Raw genomic sequence first — 20,041 nt, 5'->3', positions numbered from 1 at the left:
CCTATATCGACATAACCTGAAAGGCCGCTCAGCCAGGAAGAAGTCACTGCTCCAAAACCGCCATTAAAAAAGCCAGACTACAGTTTGCAACTGCACATGGGGACAAAGATCACACTTTTTGCAGAAATGTCCTCTGGTCTGATGAAACAAAAACAGAACTGTTTGGCCATAATGACCATAGTTATGTTTGGAGGAAAAAGGGGGAGGCTTGCAAGCCGAAAAACACCATCCCAACCGTGAAGCACGGGGGTGGCAGCATCATGTTGTGGGGGTGCTTTGCTGCAGGAGGGAGTAGTGCACTTCACAAAATAGATGGCATTATGAGGTAGGAAAATTATGTGGATATATTGAAGCAACATCCCAAGACAGTCAGGAAGTTAAAGCTTGGTCGCAAATGGGTCTTCCAAATGGACAATAACCCCAAGCATACTTCCAAAGTTGTGGTAAAATTGCTTAAGGACAACAAAGTCAAGGTATTCGAGTGGCCTTCACAAAGCCCTGACCTCAATCCCATAGACAACTTGTGGGCAGAACTGGAAAACCGTGTGCGAGCAAGGAGGCCTACAAACCTGACTCGGTTACACCAGCTCTGTCAGGAGGAATAGGCCAAAATTCACCCAATTTATTGTGGGAAGCTTGTGGAAGGCTACCCAAAACGTTTGACCCAAGTTAAACAATTTAAAGGCAATGCTACAAAATACTAATTGAGTGTATGTAAACTTCTGACCCACTGGGAATGTGATGAAAGAAATAAAAGCTGAAATAAATCACTCTACTATTATTCTAACTTTTCACATTCTTAAAATAAAGTAGTGATCCTAACTGACCTAAGAATTTTTACTCTGATTAAATGTCAGGAACTGTGAAAAACTGAGTTTAAATGTATTTGGCTAAGGTGTATGTAAACTTCCAACTTCAACTGTATGTTAGTATTGTGGAGTAACTTCAATGTTGTTGATCAATCTTCAGTTATCTCCTATCACAGCCATTCAACTCTAACTGACCTTACAGATAATTGTATGTGTGGGGTACAGAGATGGGTTAGTCATTTAAAAAGTATGAACACCATTATTGCACACAGAGTGAGTCCATGCAACTAATTATGTGACTTGTTAAGCACATTTTTACTCCTGAACCTATATAGATTTGCCATAACAAAAGGGTTAAATACTTATTGAATCAGGACATTTAATTTTTTATTAATTTATAAACATTTCTAAAGACACAACTTCCCTTTGATGTGGTATGTGTGTAGATCAGTGACACAAAATCTCAATTTAAACCATTTTAAATTCAGGCTGGAACACAAAATGTGGAAAAAGGCAAGGGGTGTGAATACTTTCTGAAGGCACTGTACATTACACACATATATACACACAAAGTACCCATAAAGTACACACATACACACAAAACCTGCCTTGCACAAGAATATGGCAGACAAACCTCCATAACCCACCCATCCACCTACACTTCCGGTATGCACACAATTCTAATATACAGTACCAGCCAAAAGTTTGGACATACCTACTCATTCAAGGGTTTTTCTTTATTTTTAATATTTTCTACATTCTAGCATAAATGTGAAGACATCAAAAAATTGAAATAACACATGGAATCATGTAGTAACAAAAAAAGTGTTTAACAAATCAAAATATATATTATATTTGAGATTCTGCACACTCTTGGCATTCTCTCAACCAGCTTCATGAGGTAGTCACCTGGAATGCATTTCATTGAACAGGTTTGCCTTAAGTTAATTTGTGGAATTTCTTTCCTTCAAATCAAATCAAAGTTTATATCTGTGATGTGCGCCGAATACAACAGGTGTGGGTAGACCTTACAGTGAAATGCTTACTTACAGGCTCTAACCAATAGTGCAAAAAAGGTATTCGGTGAACAATAGGTAAGTAAAGAAATAAAACAACAATAAATAGACAGGCTATATACAGTAGTGAGGCTATAAAAGTAGCGAGGCTACATACAGACACCTGTTAGTCAGGCTGAGTGAGGTAGTATGTACATGTAGTTATGGTTAAAGTGACTATGCATATATGATGAACAGAGAGTAGCAAAGAGGGGTTGGCGGGTGGTGGGTGGGACACAATGCAGATAGCCCGGTTAGCCAATGTGCGGGAGCACTGGATGGTCGGCCCAATTGAGATAGTATGTATAGTTAAAGTGACTATGCATATATGATAAACAGAGAGTAGCAGCAGCGTAAAAAAGAGGGGTTGGGTGGGGGGCACACAATGCAAATAGTCCGGGTAGCCATTTGATTACCTGTTCAGGAGTCTTATGGCTTGGGGGAAAAAACTGTTGAGAAGCCTTTTTGTTCTAGACTTGGCACTCCGGTACCGCTTGCCATGCGGTAGTAAAGAGAACAGTCTATGACTGGGGTGGCTGGGGTCTTTGACAATTTTTAGGGCCTTCCTCTGACACAGCCTGGTGTAGAGGTCCTGGATGGCAGGCAGCTTAGCCCCAGTGATGTACTGGCCCGTACGCACTACCCTCTGTAGTGCCTTGCGGTCAGAGGCCGAGCAATTGCCATACCAGGCAGTGATGCAACCAATCATGATGCTCTCGATGTTGCAGCTGTAGAACCTATTGAAGATCTGAGGACCCATGCCAAATCTTTTTAGTTTCCTGAGGGGGAAAACTCTTTGTCGTGCCCTCTTCACGACTGTCTTGGTGTGTTTGGACCATTCTAGTTTGTGGTTGATGTGTGTTTGAGCCAATCAGTTGTGTTGTGAAAAGGTAGGGGAGGTATACAGAAGATAGCCCTATTTGGTAAAAGACCAAGTTCATAATATGGCAAGAACAGCTCAAATAAGCAAAGACAAACGATAGTCCATCATTGCTTTAAGACATGAAGGTCAGTCAAAGCGGGAAATTTCAAGAACTTTGAAAGTTTAAAGTGCAGTAGTAAAAACCATCAAGCACTGTGATGAAACTGGCTCTCATGAGGACCGCCACAGGAAAGGAAGACCCAGAGTTACCTCTGCTGCAGAGGATCATTTCATTAGAATAACTGCACCTCAGAATGCAGCTCAAATAAATGGTTCAGAGCTCAAGTAACAGACACATCTCATCATCAAAGGTTCAGAGGAGACTGTGTGAATCAGGCCTTCATGGTCAAATTGCTGCTGAAAAAGAAACCACTACTAAAGGACACCAATAAGAAGAAGAGACATGCTTGGGCCAAGAAACACGAGCAATGGACATTAGACCGGTGGAAATCTGTGGACTGATGAGGAAAATTTGAGATTTATGGTTCCAACCGCCGTGTCTTTGTGAGACGCAGAGTAGTTGAACGGATGATCTCCACATGTGTGGTTCCCACCGTGAAGCACGGAGGAGGAGATGTGACGGTGCTTTGATGGTGACACTGTTGTGATTTATTTAGAATTCAAGGCACACTTAACCAGCATGGCTACCACAGCATTCTGCAGCGATACACCACATCTGGTTTGCTCTTAGTAGGACAATCATTTGTTTTTCAAAAGGACAACGACACAACACACATCCAGGGTGTGTAAGGGTTTTTTGTCCATGAAGGAGAGAGATGGAGTGCTGCATCAGATGACCTGGCCTCCACAATCACCCGACCTCAACCCAATCGACACTTTTTCGTTACTACATGATTCCATTTGTGTTCTTTCATAGTTTCGATGTCTTCACTATTATTCTACAATGTAGAAAACAGTAGAAATAAAGAAAAACCCTTGAATGAGTAGGTGTGTCCAAACTTTTGACTGTTACTGTATATAGACCTGTGGCCCATCTTTCTGTTCATCTCTTAGTTTCTCTCCGTCTCACTCTTTTTAACTGCTTGCATATGTCTCGCTCTCTTTCAAAGAGCGTGAATTCCTATACTACGTCTAGGTGTCACCATGGCAACGCGCTGCGGGAGGTTAGCCCAAGGCTGAGCTTGAACTTAGAACCGAGAAATAGAGAATTTCCGAGGCCGAGACGTGTGTCTGTGTGTGTGTGTAAATCTGCTACCATCTGCATACAAAGTATGCGGAAATAGATAGCCTCCTAATTGTCTCCAATACCGTGTATCGGTAGCTTTTTCATTAGTGAGCAAGACTAAATGCCACACTTCATTTAGAATCACCACTAGTGGCAGGGGAGCTCTGCTCTACAAAAAAAGACATAAAATAGTCTGAAACTACTGGTCTGTACACAACCATTTGTAGTGTACAATAGCTCAGTTCCCTAACATTTTAATATTTTTTCCTTTTTGACTATATTCTAAAGTAAATGATGCATTTCATACTTAAAATGATCTTTTGAGTACATAAATTAACATGCCAAAGATTCACTGCAGTGTGAGATGCAGATATTACCCATCATGTTTGGCGTCGCTTAGTTCCCTGACATTTTAATCTAAAGTACAAGTAAATGGTGCAGTTTTTTCTTTTCTTTCATGGATGGTTCTTGCTGCAAAGCACAGTCATAACAGCGCTAGGAGCTAATGCCGCCATATAAACCAATGTGTCATTTTGGACGGCTTGTGCTGAATGGGGGTTTTGAAGCGTTTAAGCGCTACTGTAGAATGATGGAGAATCACAATGGCCATTCTCAAAATATACATTATATGTTCTAAACGGATAATAGCTTTTATGAACCACCGCTAAGTGTGTGAGCTTCTTCTGTCTTAATGAGTGTGACGTCTTTACTGCCCCCCCAATTCAGTCATTTAAGCTTTCCCCCGCAGATAAAAGTTTAATGGACGTCTCCTCTGGACTTATGGTCTGGCCACAACCCTTTTTCCCCCCACAGTGCTTTCTCTCTCTCCCCCCAATTCATCCCCTACTACCGGATCATCCATCAATCTCCTGTACTCACTTTTGTCTTCTTCATCTAGTCAGTGCTATTGCTCTCTTTCTCCTCTTTCACTCCATCAGCAGAAACCTATGTCTCCTCTTTTTCATTTACTCAAACTAATCTCTCTCCCTCTCCTATTTATGTCTGGTTCCTTCTCTCCCTCTCTCTGGAAGATCGATTCCATCCTGTCTCTAAACCCCTTAAGGTTGCACTAAAATAGGAGGGAATTCAATTTAGATAAGAGATAAGGAGGAGAGCGAGAGATGAGGGGGTAGAGAACAAAGAGGAAGAGAAAGGAAGATGAGACGGGGGAAATGGAAATAGAGGGAGAAAGGGAGAGGAGATGGTGGAAGTATGCACTTATTAACCTCCATATGATGGAGAGGGGTGTGAAATAGTGTGACTGCATGGAGATGAAATGTGTACAGTACCAGTCAAAATCTTGGACACACCTACTCATTCAAGGGTTTATTTATTTTTACTATTTTCTACATTGTAGAATAACAGTGAAGACATCAAAACTATGAAATAAAACATGGAATCATGCAGTAACCAAAAAAAGTGTTTTATATTTGACATGATTTAAAATAGCCACCCTTTGCCTTGATGGCAGCTTTGCACACTCTTGGCATTCTCTCAACCAGCTTCACCTGGAATGCTTTTCTTGAAGGAGTTCCCACATATGCTGAGCTGGCTGCTTTTCCTTCACTCTGCGGTCCAACTCACCACAAACCATCTCAATTGGGTTGAGGTTGGGTGATTGTCGAGGCCATGTCACCTGATGCAGCACTCCATCACTCTCCTTCTCAGTCAAATAGCACTTACACAGCCTGGAGGTGTGTTGGGTCATTGCCATGTTAAAAAACAAATGATAGTGGGACTCAGTGCAAACCAGATGGGATGGCGTATCGCTGCAGAATGCTGTGGTAGCCATGCTGGTTAAGTGTGCCTTGAATTTTAAAACAATTACAGACGGCGTCACCAGCAAAGCACCATCACAGCTCCTCCTCCGTGCTTCACAGTGGGAACCACACATGCAGAGATCATCCGTTCAGTGGTCTGGGGAAATGCATCATCTAGTGAAGTTAGGAGGCTGCAGAATGCACAGAATAAAGCAGCAAGGATTGTTTTAAGGCAGAGATATGGTTCTTCTGTTGCAGTCATGCGCAGTGTTCTTGGTTGGTCATCAATCGACAAGATAATTATACATCATTTAAAACGGCCAAGTTCTATTCACAATGGTATTCAGTTGGTAAGAGACAGACATTCCCTAAATACTAAGAATAGATTGTCCACCATCTATGCGTTATCCAGACAGAAAAAAGAAATGGGCAAAAGAACATTTCGATTTAGAGCAATAAAGAAATGGAATAAATTAACTGAGCAAACTAGAAACCTTTCAATATATAAGTTTAAACATTATTTTAAAACAATTTAAATATAGTATATAGAAATGTTGTGGGACTATAGTAGATGAAGAATCAATTTATTTTTTTAGATTGAGTATTTATTGGGTCATTATGCTAGTGTATTATGTATGTTTGTAATAGTGTGTTATATGTGAAAGTGTGTTTGTATTATAAATTGTATTTTACTGTTAAGGACTCTTGGAAGATTAGTCCAAATGGGGACTAAAATAGATCCTAATAAAATCAAATCAAATCACATACTCTGCGTCTCACAAAAACACGGCGGTTGGAGCCAAAAATATCAAATTTGGACTCATCAGACCAAAGGACAGATTTCCACCATTCTAATGTCCATTGCTCATGTTTCTTGGCCCAAGCAAGTCTCTTCTTCTTATTGGTGTCCTTTAGGAGTGGTTTCTTTGCAGCAATTCGACCATGAAGGCCTGATTCACGCAGTCTCCTCTGAACAATTGATGTTGAGATGTCTGTACCTTGAACTCTGAACCATTTATTTGGGCCGAATATCTGAGGCTGGTAACTCTAATGAACTTATCCTCTGCAGCAGAGGTAACTCTGGGTCTTCCTTTCCTGTGGCGGTCCTCATGAGAGCCAGTTTCATCATAATGCTTGATGGATTTTGCGGCTGCACTTGAAGAAACGTTCCAAGTTTGTGCAATTTTCTGGATTGACTGACCTTCATGTCTTAAAGTAATGCTTATTTGAGCTGTTCTTGCCATAATATGGACTTGGTCTTTTACTAAATAGGGCTATCTGCTGTATACCACCTCAACCTTGTCACAACACATCTAACTGACTCAAACGCATTAAGGAAAGAAATTCTACAAATAAACTCTTAACAAGGCACACCTGTTAATTGAAATGCATTCCAGGTGAAAACCTCATTAAGCTGGTTGATGGTTGAAAGAATGCCAAGAGTGTGCAAAGCTGTCATCAAGGCAAAGGGTGGCTACTTTGAAGAATCTCAAATATAAAAAAATATTTTGTTTAACGCTTTTTTGGTTACTACATGATTTCCTATGTGTTATTTCATAGTTTTGATTGCTTCACTATTGTTGTACAATGTAGAAAATAGTACACATAATGGAGGAAGATATTATGCATGTGTGTATACATCTGCACTGTCTCACTTGACAGGCTTACAGTGGCACTGGGAATGATACTTATGCCTGTAATGTGTTTACACGCGTGTGTGCATGACTGTGTGAGTGCATGTGCGTGTCTGCTGTCTTCGAAGAGTAGCTGTGTGTACTGCATGAGTTCTAGAGATGATATGAATATGTTTTAATGTCTCTGTGGGAACGTAATGGTGTGTAGCTTATTGACGGTCTGTCCTAACAGCCATATGGTCTAATCAGTGCAGACTTTGTACCGGGTCTCTCTCTGTGTGTGAGTCTGGCTGTGTGCAGTATGCATTCAGTGCAGGTTTCTTTATATTTATCATTTTTTCAGTGCAGATTGTGTTGGGCGGAGGTCTTTCTCATATAGTGCAGGCCTCTTTCTCTCTGTCTCTCCCTCCTTCTCTCTGCGTGTGTGTTATGGATGGGGCCCTTTCTTGTCAATTGGAGTAGCCCCCCCCCTCTATTTCTCTTTCCATCACCCTCTCTCTCTCTATACCACCCCTCTGCTCTCTCACACCCCCCCTCCTCTGTCTTTCTGCTCCCCCACCCCCACTCTCCCTCCCTCTGCCTTGTATGGATCATGTTTAATGATGTGGGGAAGAGGCTTTTGTTTCCGGTGCTGACCATGATGGATGTCTTCCTACAGTCAGAAATAAAACCAGTCTCTCTCCACTTTTATGGGCCTAATGGGCCTCCAATCAATACACACACAAAGAGACCAGCCTCCCAGATATGTTTCAGCTGCACATGTGTGTGTGTGTGGAGTGTTTGGGAGTGCATGCGTGTGTGATAATGATTAAATGAGAGAAAGATTGGTTGTTTGCAATAATACATATGCAATAGCCAAAAAGCAAACAAGCCAGGATTGGTTATTATATTATTTACACCATTTCATATTTCAATCTGTAGACATTTATTTAGCAAATGTATCACCTTTCTGCTAACCCTGTGCTAGAAGCCAGCTATGATTAGTCAGTCTCTTCTCTCTCTCCATCTTTCTTTCTCTCTCTCTCCCCTTGCTCTCCTTATCCCTCCCCCTTCATCTCTAGTGTTGCTGGCCATAAAAGCCCAGTAACTGCTCATCCTATCCATCCTAACCTCCTCTCTCTCCTTCCTCCCATTCCCCCTTTCTCCATCCTCACCTTTCCAACTCCTCCCTCTATCCTCAAATTCTGTCTACTCATCTCTCTATGAATTTCTATCTTTTACCACACACCTTCCTTCCCTCCCTTCCTTCATCCTCTCTTCATCGGTCCTTCATTCTAGAGTATATTTCATCATCTATCCTCCATCCCTCACCTTTATTCCTCTGAAATGTATTTTTAATTTTAAAAAAAAATCCTCCTCCATCACCCAGTTTCCCCTCTCTCTCCCTCCTTTTCTCAATTCCTCATTCCCTTCTCTAACTAGGATGGGTCTATTGTCAGGCCATTACTGTAAAAGAGAAGGAATGTGTTGTTAATAACCTACCTAAATAAAGGTAATAAATCAAGGTAATGCCTTCTCTCTTCCCTCCCTCCATCCACCCCCTCCTCCCCATCCCTCACCTGGATGTGTCTCTTGCTGATCTGTTGGGTGATGTGGACTCGTCCCGTGCTGGGGTCCACCCCTGCCAGGGGTACCGCCGCCTCCCCGATGACATCATCACGGGCAAAGCGGTCAAAGCTAAGCACCAGGAAGTGCAGCGTGAGGTCAGGCAGTGCGCTGTAGGCCACTCCGTAGAACGTAAACGTCTCGTCAAATACTGGCTCCAGGGTCTTCCTCAGAACGCGGGTCTGCAGAGCAATCGCTTTTATTTCAGTCTGGTTGCTATTGTGACAGTAGCACTTAAACATTTACAGTGACACTAACACTATCTTTTACAATAACAAATAACAGGGATAATGCAGGGCTCTTCAAACTTTTCTTGCCTCATGTTTGCAATAATAAAAATATATGGCGTCATCTTATTTGGATCTAAATCTGTAATAATGATAATTCAAATAATTCAATAATAACAGTATTAGCCTAATTGGGACTGCAACCCCGAATACCTAATCCCTCAACAAAGCAAATCAAAGAAAACAGTGGAAAGGAACAACCCTGTAGGTAGGAAGAAACCTCCAGAGGAACCAGACTCACCTTGACCCGGTGCTTCTTTTCTGGCAATATGGTCATCTTCACGTAGGGGTCCGAGCTACCCGCCTGCTCGTCCACGGCGGGCAGGCCATGGGCGCCAAGAATGGTCACCACCAGCGCCTTCTTGGGGAAGTTGTAGTCCACGACCAGGCTGAGGGTACCTAGGGCAGCGGGCGGCATGGTGTTGCCCTCCCCCTGACACGGGGTAAAGGGCGAGGCTGTCTTGCTGGCGTCACAGCTACTGCTGCTGCTGTTACCCCTGGAGCTGCTCTCCAGGCAGTAGTCGGAGCGGATGGGCAGCGCCTTCTCTAACCTAGGCTGTCCAGCAGGGGGCAGTAGGTGGCTCATCTGCAGGTTGGTGGAGCTGTTGAGCAGGCCCATTTCTGGGTCGACGTCCACTAGCATCACCCTTCCTCCTCCCCCTCTTCCTCGCTCACCATTACGACCCCACTCGACGCCGGATCCGCTGCCATTTCGCGAGGAGCCCGGGCGCCGACCCACACGGACTATCTTCTTGTTACTAAGTGTCTCCGGGTAGATGCTGATTCCCTTGAGCATGTGGATGAACTTGTAGGGAGGATCCACGGCCTGGTCGCAGGGTCCTGATTGGAGCTTGTAGCTGCTCGTCATCTGACGGTAGCGACGCTGGCAGCAGGTCCAGAGGAAGACGGCCACCGTGACTGAGACCACCAGGACCCCGGCGCCCAGGAAGCCCGCCAGCACCGGGGACACATCTGAGAAGGGTGACGGAAGAGAAAGAGGGACAGAACAGAGAAAGGTTATTCATTTGATCTTATAATTTCCTTTCCATCGTTATAAACCCCATTTCTTCAACACTGATGGGTTGAAAGCCTTATTAAACAGGAAGATCTGAACTTTTTAAAAACTGCCTAAAACAAACAAATGAAGAACACGTGAGATATGACACACAAGGTAGGATACCATCAAAAAGCATCCCTCTCTGCCTAAAGTGAGAACATGAAAGGCTGTCAAAAAGATGTGCTAAAAAGCAGGAAAAAAAGGTTCAAAACACAAATAAACCTTAAATGGATGAAATTGATAAATGTGGTAGGATCAAAGGATTTCAGTTTGTCCCTGTTCATGTTTCTTGGGACCTTGTCAGATGAGGAAGTTGAAGTTGCTGTAATCCTACTGCAACGATTTATAATATGTTTTACACCATGTTTACACGCGCATTTTGGAAAACACACAACACCACTGACCTCAATTTGGACTGCGAGTGGTACTGGAGCGCCAAGTCTAGGTCCAAGAGGCTTCTAAACAGTTTCTACCCCCAAGCCATAAGACTCCTGAACATCTAATCAAATTGCCACCCAGACTATTTGCATTGCCCCCCCTATTAAACCACTGCTACTCTCTGTTGTTATTATCTATGAATAGTCACTTTAATAACTCTACCTACATATACTCAACTAACTGTATATAGTCCTCAACCCCTGTATATAATCTCGCTATTGCTATTTTACTGCTGCTCTTTAATTACTTTTATTTTTAATTTGTATTTTGTTTTTAACTGCATTGTTGGTTAGGGGCTCGTAAGTGAGCATTTCACTGTAAGGTCTACCTACACCTGTTGTAATCGGCGCAAAATTGGATTTGATTTCTTTCTAAACCCCACTTTGTAAGTTACCTATTAGAATGCGACAATAATTTGTGTCGTTCTGGCTTGGACAAGGCTTATAGTCGCTTTCATACGGACTCGTTCTCTGAGGCCTCTTCACCAGCCCTGTAGTCTCTCACACACACACATACACACCATAATTAGTGTTGTAATGAGTCCAAATACTAACCTGTGACAGCTCTACCTTGTTATAACTGAACTTCAGTGAAGGCTGCAATGTCAAAAGTTTAAAAAAAAACAAGCCTAGAATAGTTTTTGACAGGCTTGCCTTAGAACTATCATTGGCCTAAACTTTTAACAGCAATTTAGCCTGCACATATGGGTACCCTTATGCCCAGGTAAGTGCTATCAGTCATCTACTGATGGTGTAGGTAGATTAAGGTTTGGTGATGCTGGTCACATTTTCTCAGGAACTGATTGACAGAGGCACAATGTCTATCTTTGAGTAAAGCAGTGGGTCCTCTGTCTTGTTGCTAATGTTTAAACTATGTCTGTAATGTTACTTTTGTTTACTACATTACTATGCATGTTGACTACCATGGGGCGGCAGGGTAGCCTAGTGGTTAGAGAGTTGGACTAGGAACCGGAAGGTTGCAAGTTCAAACCCCCGAGCTGACAAAGTACTAATCTGTCGTTCTGCCCTTGAACAGGCAGTTAACCCACTGTTCCTAGGCCGTCATTGAAAATAAGAATTTGTTCTTAACTGATTTGCCTGGTTAAATAAAGGTAAATAAATAAATAAAAATGTGGTTTCCTTTGCCCTCTCCTTCAATTTAAACCATTTTATTCAAATTAAGCCATTTTCCCCAATAATATTCTGTCTTTCCTTCACTGTCCTCTCCCTCTCTATCTCTCTCGTTTGGGTGGCCCTGGCAACAGCGGGGGCCCCTCTCCCGTCGAGCTGGTCGGTCGGAGCTGTTTGGAATTCCGAGTTCACCCCGGAGTGGATGAGAAGAGGATGTGCGTTCCACCGTCTCCACACATAATCAGACTCGAGAGAGTTGGGGGGGGGGTTTACTCACACACTGGCACACACACACTAAGAAACACGGAGCCTGGTATACAGTGTGAGAGTGTTTTCCAGTTAATGGACACCCGTTATTGTCATGTAATGTAATGTGGTAATGTGGTGAGGGATGGAAGCCTCTGAAAAAGCATGTCTGTGTGTGTGTGTGTGTGGTCAGGGGTGTGAAGAGTGTAGTATTCAGCACGCATCATGCGGCCTTGCTCCATCAGGGGCGGGACAGGGACCCGGGGCGTATGTAAGGTTCTGCATACAAATCATCAGTGCACACTATAGAGCAGGGATCTCCAGCACTACTGAGTCTGCAGGCTATCACTCCAGTCCTGCAACAACACACCTGATTTAGCCAATCATTGTCCAGACTGTAGAGATCATGAATGTGTGGACTGCATGTGCGTTGCGTGCGGTTGACAGACACTGCTGTACGGCTGCACTGATCACAGCTATAATGAGGCCTCGAGCCTCATTATTTCTCCTTTTCTCCTGCGAGTTCTATGTAAAACAACTCAGCAGCAAGGAAAACTGGGAGGTGAACTACACTATACACACTTAGCATAAAGAATGTTCATGCACTTACAGTAAACACACTCACATACTGCATTCACAAAAAGCCACCGATGCAAATGCATAAACAACTAAATAAATAAAAGCCCTGAATTATGCATGCCGTTGTCATGGGAATTGTCATGGAAGTTCAATTCGTTTTTTTTTGTGTAAACGGACCAATTTGCTCACTAATAGGTTTAAAGGGACTATATTACAGTGTAGGCTACGGAATACATAGTTGTTTGTGACTGTTCACTTGTTTACTGTAAAGGCAATCATGTTATATGGCAAGAGCCATTCTGACTTCTGTATGGAGTCAAGTCAGCCTCTAGAATGAGTCATTCTCTATATCTCACTGACCTCTCCTTGGGTCTATGAATGAATACAGATACTGATGAATACAGACGAATGTCAATGTCTCATTCAACATGATGTGTCTTCCTAACAATGGTATCAACACACTTGGAAATTCAAGTGAAGTGCAGCTCATATTTATGCGTGTCACATGGGGATGTCTGCCAACTGAAGAGATTCCTCCCACCAGAGTTGTGTTCAATAGGACACACGGAAAACAAAAGTCTGTGTTCATGTTGGGCAAGTTCTGGCAGCATCTCTCAGTTTCAAAATGTTTCAGGACGTTTTCTCCCTACTGAACACGACCGATGTGTCATGTAAAAGGCGGCGGGATAGGCCTGAAACTGAAACAAGAAGCCACACCCACCAATGGACATCCTAATGATTTCACTTCCGGCGCCGACAGAGATGGCCGCCTCGCTTCGCGTTCCTAGGAAACTATGCAGTATTTTTTTTCCCCTTGTTATTTCTTACATTGGTACCCCAGGTAATCTTAGGTTTCATTACATACAGTCGGGAGGACCTACTGAATATAAGAGCAACATCAACGCACCATCATTACGACCAGGAATATGACTCTACCGAAGCGGATCTTGTGTTTTGCCTTCCACCCAGGACAATGGATCGGATCCCAGCTGACGAACCAAAACAACGTCGCTGTAAAAGGGGCATATGAAGCGGTCTTCTGGTCAGGCTCCGGAGACGGGCACATCGCGCACCACTCCGTAGCATACTACTCGCCAATGTCCAGTCTCTTGACAACAAGGTTGATGAAATCCGAGAAAGGGTAGCATTCCAGAGAGACATCAGAGACTGTAACGTTCTTTGCTTCACGGAAACATGGCTCACTCGAGAGACGCTATCGGAGTCGGTGCAGCCAGCTGGTTTCTTCATGCATCGCGCCGACAGAAACAAGCATCTTTCTGGTAAGAAGAGGGGCAGGGGGTATGCCTTATGATTAACGAGACGTGGTGTGATCATAACAACATACAGGAACTCAAGTCCTTCTGTTCACCTGAATTAGAACTCCTCACAATCAAATATCGACCGAATTATCTACCAAAGGAATTCTCTTTGATTATAATCACAGCCGTATATATTCACCCCCAAGCAGACACATCGATGGCCCTGAACAAACTTTATTTGACTCTATGTAAACTGGAAACCACATATCCTGAGGCTGCATTCATTGTAGCTGGGGATTTTAACAAGGCTAACCTGGATCATTGTTATTCTAACTTCCGTGATGCATATAAGGCCCTCCCCCGTCCTCCCCCGTCCTTTTCCCTCCGCAAGGCAATCAAACAAGCTAAGCGTCAGTATAGAGACAAAGTAGAGTCGCAATTCAACGGCTCAGACACAAGAAGTATGTGGCAGGGTCTACAGTCAATCACGGATTACAAAAAGAGAACCAGCCCCATTGCAGACCAGGATGTCTTGCTCCCAGACAGACTGAATAACTTCTTTGCCCGCTTTGAGGACAATACAGTGCCACTGACACGGCCCACTACCAAAACCTGCGGTCTCTCCTTCACTGCTACTGACGTGAGTAAAACATTTAAACGTGTTAACCCTCGCAAGGCTGCAAGCCCAGACGGCATCCCCAGCCGCGTCCTCAGAGCATGCGCAGACCAGCTTGCTGGTGTGTTTACGGACATATTCAATCAATCCTTATCCCAGTCTGCTGTTCCCACATGCTTCAAGAGGGCCACCATTGTTCCTGTTCCAAAGAAAGCTAAGGTAACTTAAGCTAAACGACTACCGCCCCGTTGCACTCACTTCCGTCATCATGAAGTGCTTTGAGAGACTAGTCAAGGACCCTATCACCTCCACCCTACCTGACACCCTAGACCCACTCCAATTTGCTTACCGCCCCAATAGGTCCACAGACGACGCAATCGCAACCACACTGCCCTAACCCATCTGGACAAGAGGAATACCTATGTGAGAATGCTGTACATCGACTACAGCTCAGGATTTAACAACATAGTACCCTCCAAACTCATCATCAAGCGACCCTGGGTCTCGACCCCGCCCTGTGCAACTGGGTACTGGACTTCCTGAAGGGCCGCCCCTAGGTGGTGAGGGTAGGTAACAACATCTCCACCCCGCTGATCCTCAACACTGGGGCTCCACAAGGGTGCGTTCTGAGCCCTCTCCTGTACTCCCTGTTCACCCACGACTGGATGGCCATGCACGCCTCCAACTCAATCATCAAGTTTGCGGACAACACTACAGTGGTAGGCTTGATTACCAACAACAACGAGACGGCCTACAGGGAGGAGGTGAGGGCCCTCAGAGTGTGGTGTCAGGAAAATAACCTCACACTCAACGTCAACAAAACAAAAGGAGATGATTGTGGACTTCAGGAAACAGCAGAGGGAGCACCCCCCTATCCACATCGATGGGACAGTAGTGGAGAGGGTAGAAAGTTTTAAGGTCCCCGGCGTACACATCACAGACAAACTGAATTGGTCCACTCACACAGACAGCGTTGTGAAGAAGGCGCAGCAGCAAACAAACTTATACAGATGACAGCATCCTGTCGGGCTGTATCGCCGCCTGGTACGGCAACTGCTCCGCCCACAACCGTAAGGCTCTCCAGAGGGTAGTGAGGTCTACACAACGCATCACCGGGGGCAAATTACCTGCCCTTCAGGACACCTACACCACCCGATATCACAGGAAGACCATAAAGATCATCAAGGACAACAACCACTCGAGCCACTGCCTGTTCACCCCGCTATCATCCAGAAGGCAGGCGAGGTCAGTACAGGTGCATCAAAGCAGGGACCGAGAGACTGAAAAACAGTTTCTATCTCAAGGCCATCAGACTGTTAAACAGCCACCACTAACATTGAGTGGCTGCTGCCAACATACTGACTCAACTCCAGCCACTTTAATAATGGGAATTGATTGTATCACTAGCCACTTTAAACATTGCCACTTAATATAATGTTTACATACCCTACATTACTCATCTCATATGTATATACTGTACTCGATGCCATCTACTGCATCTTGCCTATGCCGTTCTGTACCATCACTCATTCATATATCTTTATGTACATATTCTTATCCCTTTACACTTGTGTGTATAAGGTAGTAGTTGTGGAATTGTTAGGTTAGATTACTCGTTGGTTATTACTGCATTGTCGGAACTAGAAGAACAAGCATTAACATCTGCTAACCATGTGTATGTGACAAATAAAATTTGATTTGATTCAGATTCCCAACTGCAGTCTGCCAAGCCACCTTCTTTGGTTACAATCTGTGACTGGGGCCCAAAATCAACCTCAGTGGTCAGGAACAACTACACATAAGCAAATGTGACTAAGGTTACCTAACTCTGTTATAAAGCCAAGATGACAGAGGCCCCAGCTATCGACTACAATAATTCTGCAAGAGATTTTCTCTTGGAAGAAAATTATAGTAAAGGAAGAGAACTTAAAATTGTACTATCAAAAACCAACAGGTTTCAGCATAGCAGCCTTCATTAGCCGTCATGCACCTTGGCTGAAATTAGTAGCCTGGTAAAACCAGACTGAACACAGCTCTTACAGCTCTCACAGCTCTCTTGAGTGCAGCATTCAGTCTGGTTTGACCAGGCTAGAACTGGACTGGATGACCCCAGATGCTTGAAGCTGCAGGCAGCCACACCCCGGGCCACCAGTAAGCTGCATGTGCAGGGATTTAGCTTTCGTTTTAGCGGCCAATATTCATATCCAGCAGTGAAGTCAGCTGGAGGGGCTTAGCAACAGTGCTGGAGGCAAAAATTGGGTCAGGGTTAGCAGGCACTTGTCCAGTTGTGTGACAGACAGGAGGATTTTAACAGCTTGACAAGCCAGACAGAAAAACTAAAATGGCCATGAAATGAAGGTGGCAAACACGGTTACTTGAGGATAAGAATCGGGGTAGAATTCAAAGGTAACAGGAAGAGAGAGGGAAATGGGCAGGAGAGAAAGGGGAGAAGAAATGGTGAATGAAAGAGAGAGAGTCAGGAAATGCGGTATGAATGAGTGGTGACTTTGGCTGCTAACAGAGAGACAACCAGTGAGACAAAGGATCCATAGCTAGGGCCCAGACGGAGAGTCGAGAGTAAGCGTGCCAGACAAACAGACTTTTGGGACATTTCTGAAGAGTGACAGCCACTTCCATGCCGGCCTTGGGAATTCAGAACAGCAGACACTTGTCTGCGTACCGCAGGGCATACCTCACGGCTAAACCATTTAGTCATTTTATCGTCAATAAAATCAGTTACTGGCATCTTGTCCTGCTTTCCCTTTTCTCTTTCTCCTTTTCCTCCCAGAGGCAATGTTTTACCTTTTCCCACCCTCTATTTCTTAATCTCTCTCTTCCTCTCATCCACTTACTGTATCTCCATAGTGTCAACAGTAGCTGCCCACACCCACTCACTAGACAAAGACTCGACCACCCCCCCAACACCATTGATCATTGTGACCCCAGTGGGGCATTTTTTGGAGAGTCTTTAAAGCACAGCTGTGAAGCTCCCGTTGCCTAGACACATCCCCTGAGAGACAGAAACAGACCAAAATGGTCAAGGTCTAAATGAAATAAAACCTTGAGTGAGTTCACATCTCGATAGCAATACTGAAGGCAAAATCCAGGATTTCAAAAGGAACAAAATGCGTGAAAGAACAAGTGTGATGCGTGAAAGAACAAGACACTGCGTATGCACGTGTCTGTGCATACGCAGGAGGCGTCCATTATTAATAGACTGCAGTAAATTGTTAATCACGAGCAATGATTCTATTGTCTGATTCATACGTGAGGAGGCGAGCGGGGAAGTGTGGGACTGTGGAGGAATACGGTAAGTGTCACGTCCTGACCTTAGTTACTTTTTTATGTCTCTATTTTAGTTTGGTCAGGGCGTGAGTTGGGGTGGGCATTCTGTTTTGTGTTCTATGTTTTCCATTTCTATGTGTTTGGCCTGGTATGGTTCCCAATCAGAGGCAGCTGGCAATCGTTGTCTCTGATTGAGAACCATACTTAGGCAGCCTGTTTTTCCCACTTGAGTTGTGGGTAGTTGTTATCTGTCTCTGTGTCTCTACCAGACAGGACTATTTCGGTTGTGCTTTTGTTTACTTTGTGTTTCAGTGTTCAGTTATCGAATAAATCTAACATGGACACTTACCATGCTGCATCTTGGTCCTCTCCTTCCAACAGCCGTTAGAGAACTACCCACCAAAAAAGGACCAAGCAGCATGGTCACCAGGAGCAGCGTGGAATGGACTCATGGACATGGGAGGGCATTCTGGACGGGAAAGGTTCCTACACATGTGAGGAGATCCTGGCTGGAAGGGATCGCCTCGCATGGGAACAGGTGGAGGCAGCCAGGAGAGCGGAGGTAGCAGGTAAAGGGAACACGGCTGGCAAGGAAGCCGGAGAGGCAGCCCCAAAAATTTATTGGGGGGGGACACGGGGAGTGTGGCTAAGTCAGGTAGGAGACCTGAGCCAAATCCCCGTGCTTACCGTGGCGAGAGGTTGACCGGGCAGGCACCGTGTTATGCCGTAAGGCGCACGCACGGTGTCCCCAATGTGCAGGCATAGCCCGGTGCGCTACATCGCAACTCCTTGTATCGGCCGGGCTAGAGTAGGCATCGAGCCAGAAGCTATGAAGCCGGGAGTATTCTGGGAGTATCCAGCCAGGACAGGTTGTGCAGGCTCGGTGCTTGAGACCTCCAGTGTGCCTCCACGGTCCGGTCCATCCGGTGCCTCTTCCACGCACCAGGCCTCCAGTGGCATCCCCACGCACCAGGCTCTCTCTCAGTCTCCTCCCTCCAGGTGCTCCCTCCTGTCCAGCGCTTCCAGTCTCCCTCCTGTCCAGCGCTTCCAGAGTCTGGGGCGGTGTGTCACAGATACACATATATTGATAGCAAAGGGTTTAAACACTGTTTCCCATGCGTGTTCAATGAACCATAAACAATTATTGAACATGCACCTGTGGAGCGGTCATTAAGACACTAACAGCTTACAGACAGTAGGCAATTAAGGTCCCAGTTATGAAAACTTAGGACACTAAAGAGGCCTTTCTACTGACTCTGAAAAACACCAAAAGAAAGATGCCCAGGGTCCCTGCTCATCTGTGTGAACGTGCCTTAGGCATGCTGCAAAGAGTCATAAGGACTGCAGATGTGGCCAGGGTAATAAATTGCAATGTCCGTACTGTGAGACGCCTAAGATAGCGTTACAGGGAGACAGGATGGACAGCTGATTGTCCTCGCAATGGCAGACCACGTGTAACAACACCTGCACAGGATCGGTACATCCGAACATCACACCTACGGGACAGGTACAGGATGGCAACAACAACTGCCCGAGTTACACCAGGAATGCAAAATCCCTCCATCAGTGCTCAGACTGTCCGCAAGAGGCTGAGAGAGGCTGGACTGAGGGCTTGTAGGCCTGTTGTAAGGCAGGTCCTCACCAGACATCACCGGCAACAACGTCGCCTATGGGCACAAACCCACCGTCGCTGGACCAGACAGGACTGGCAAAAAGTGCTCTCCACTGACGAGTCACAGTTTTGTCTCACCAAGGGTGATGCTCAGATTTGCATTTACCGTCGAAGGAATGAGCGTTACACAGAGGCCTGTACTCTGGAGTGGGATTGATTTGGAGGTGGAGGGTCCGTCATGGTCTGAGGCGGTGTGTCACAGCATCATCGGACTGAGCTTGTTGTCATTGCAGGCAATCTCAACACTGTGCATTACAGGGAAGACATCCTCCTCCCTCATGTGGTATCCTTCCTGCAGGCTCATCCTGACATGACCCTCCAGAATGACAATGCCACCAGCTATACTGCTCGTTCTGTGTGTGATTTCCTGTAAGACAGGAATGTCCGTGTTCTGCCATGGCCAGCGAAGAGCCCGGATCTCAATCCCATTGAGCACGTCAGGGACCTGTTGGATCGGAGGGTGAGGGCTAGGGTCATTCCCCCCAGAAATGTCTGGGAACT

At 45.0% G+C, this 20,041-nt stretch overlaps 1 protein-coding gene across 1 annotated transcript in view; it reads right to left on the bottom strand.

Moving 5' to 3' along the window:
- LOC112229274 (synaptotagmin-11) overlaps positions 1–20,041 on the bottom strand; it is a 32,752-nt gene that overhangs the window by 2,336 nt on the left and 10,375 nt on the right. Inside the window, exons 2-3 of the mRNA XM_024395107.1 lie at positions 9,500–10,230; positions 8,926–9,153 (exon numbers count right to left, since the gene is read on the bottom strand). Coding sequence (XP_024250875.1) covers positions 8,926–9,153; positions 9,500–10,230 — 959 coding nt within the window. The remainder of the gene's footprint in view (positions 1–8,925; positions 9,154–9,499; positions 10,231–20,041) is intronic.

The sequence above is a fragment of the Oncorhynchus tshawytscha genome, linkage group LG31, assembly GCF_018296145.1.
Source record: "Oncorhynchus tshawytscha isolate Ot180627B linkage group LG31, Otsh_v2.0, whole genome shotgun sequence".
Lineage (NCBI taxonomy): Eukaryota > Metazoa > Chordata > Actinopteri > Salmoniformes > Salmonidae > Oncorhynchus > Oncorhynchus tshawytscha.
Note: the sequence above shows the minus strand (reverse complement) of the source record. Positions and strands in the feature narration are given on the sequence as shown.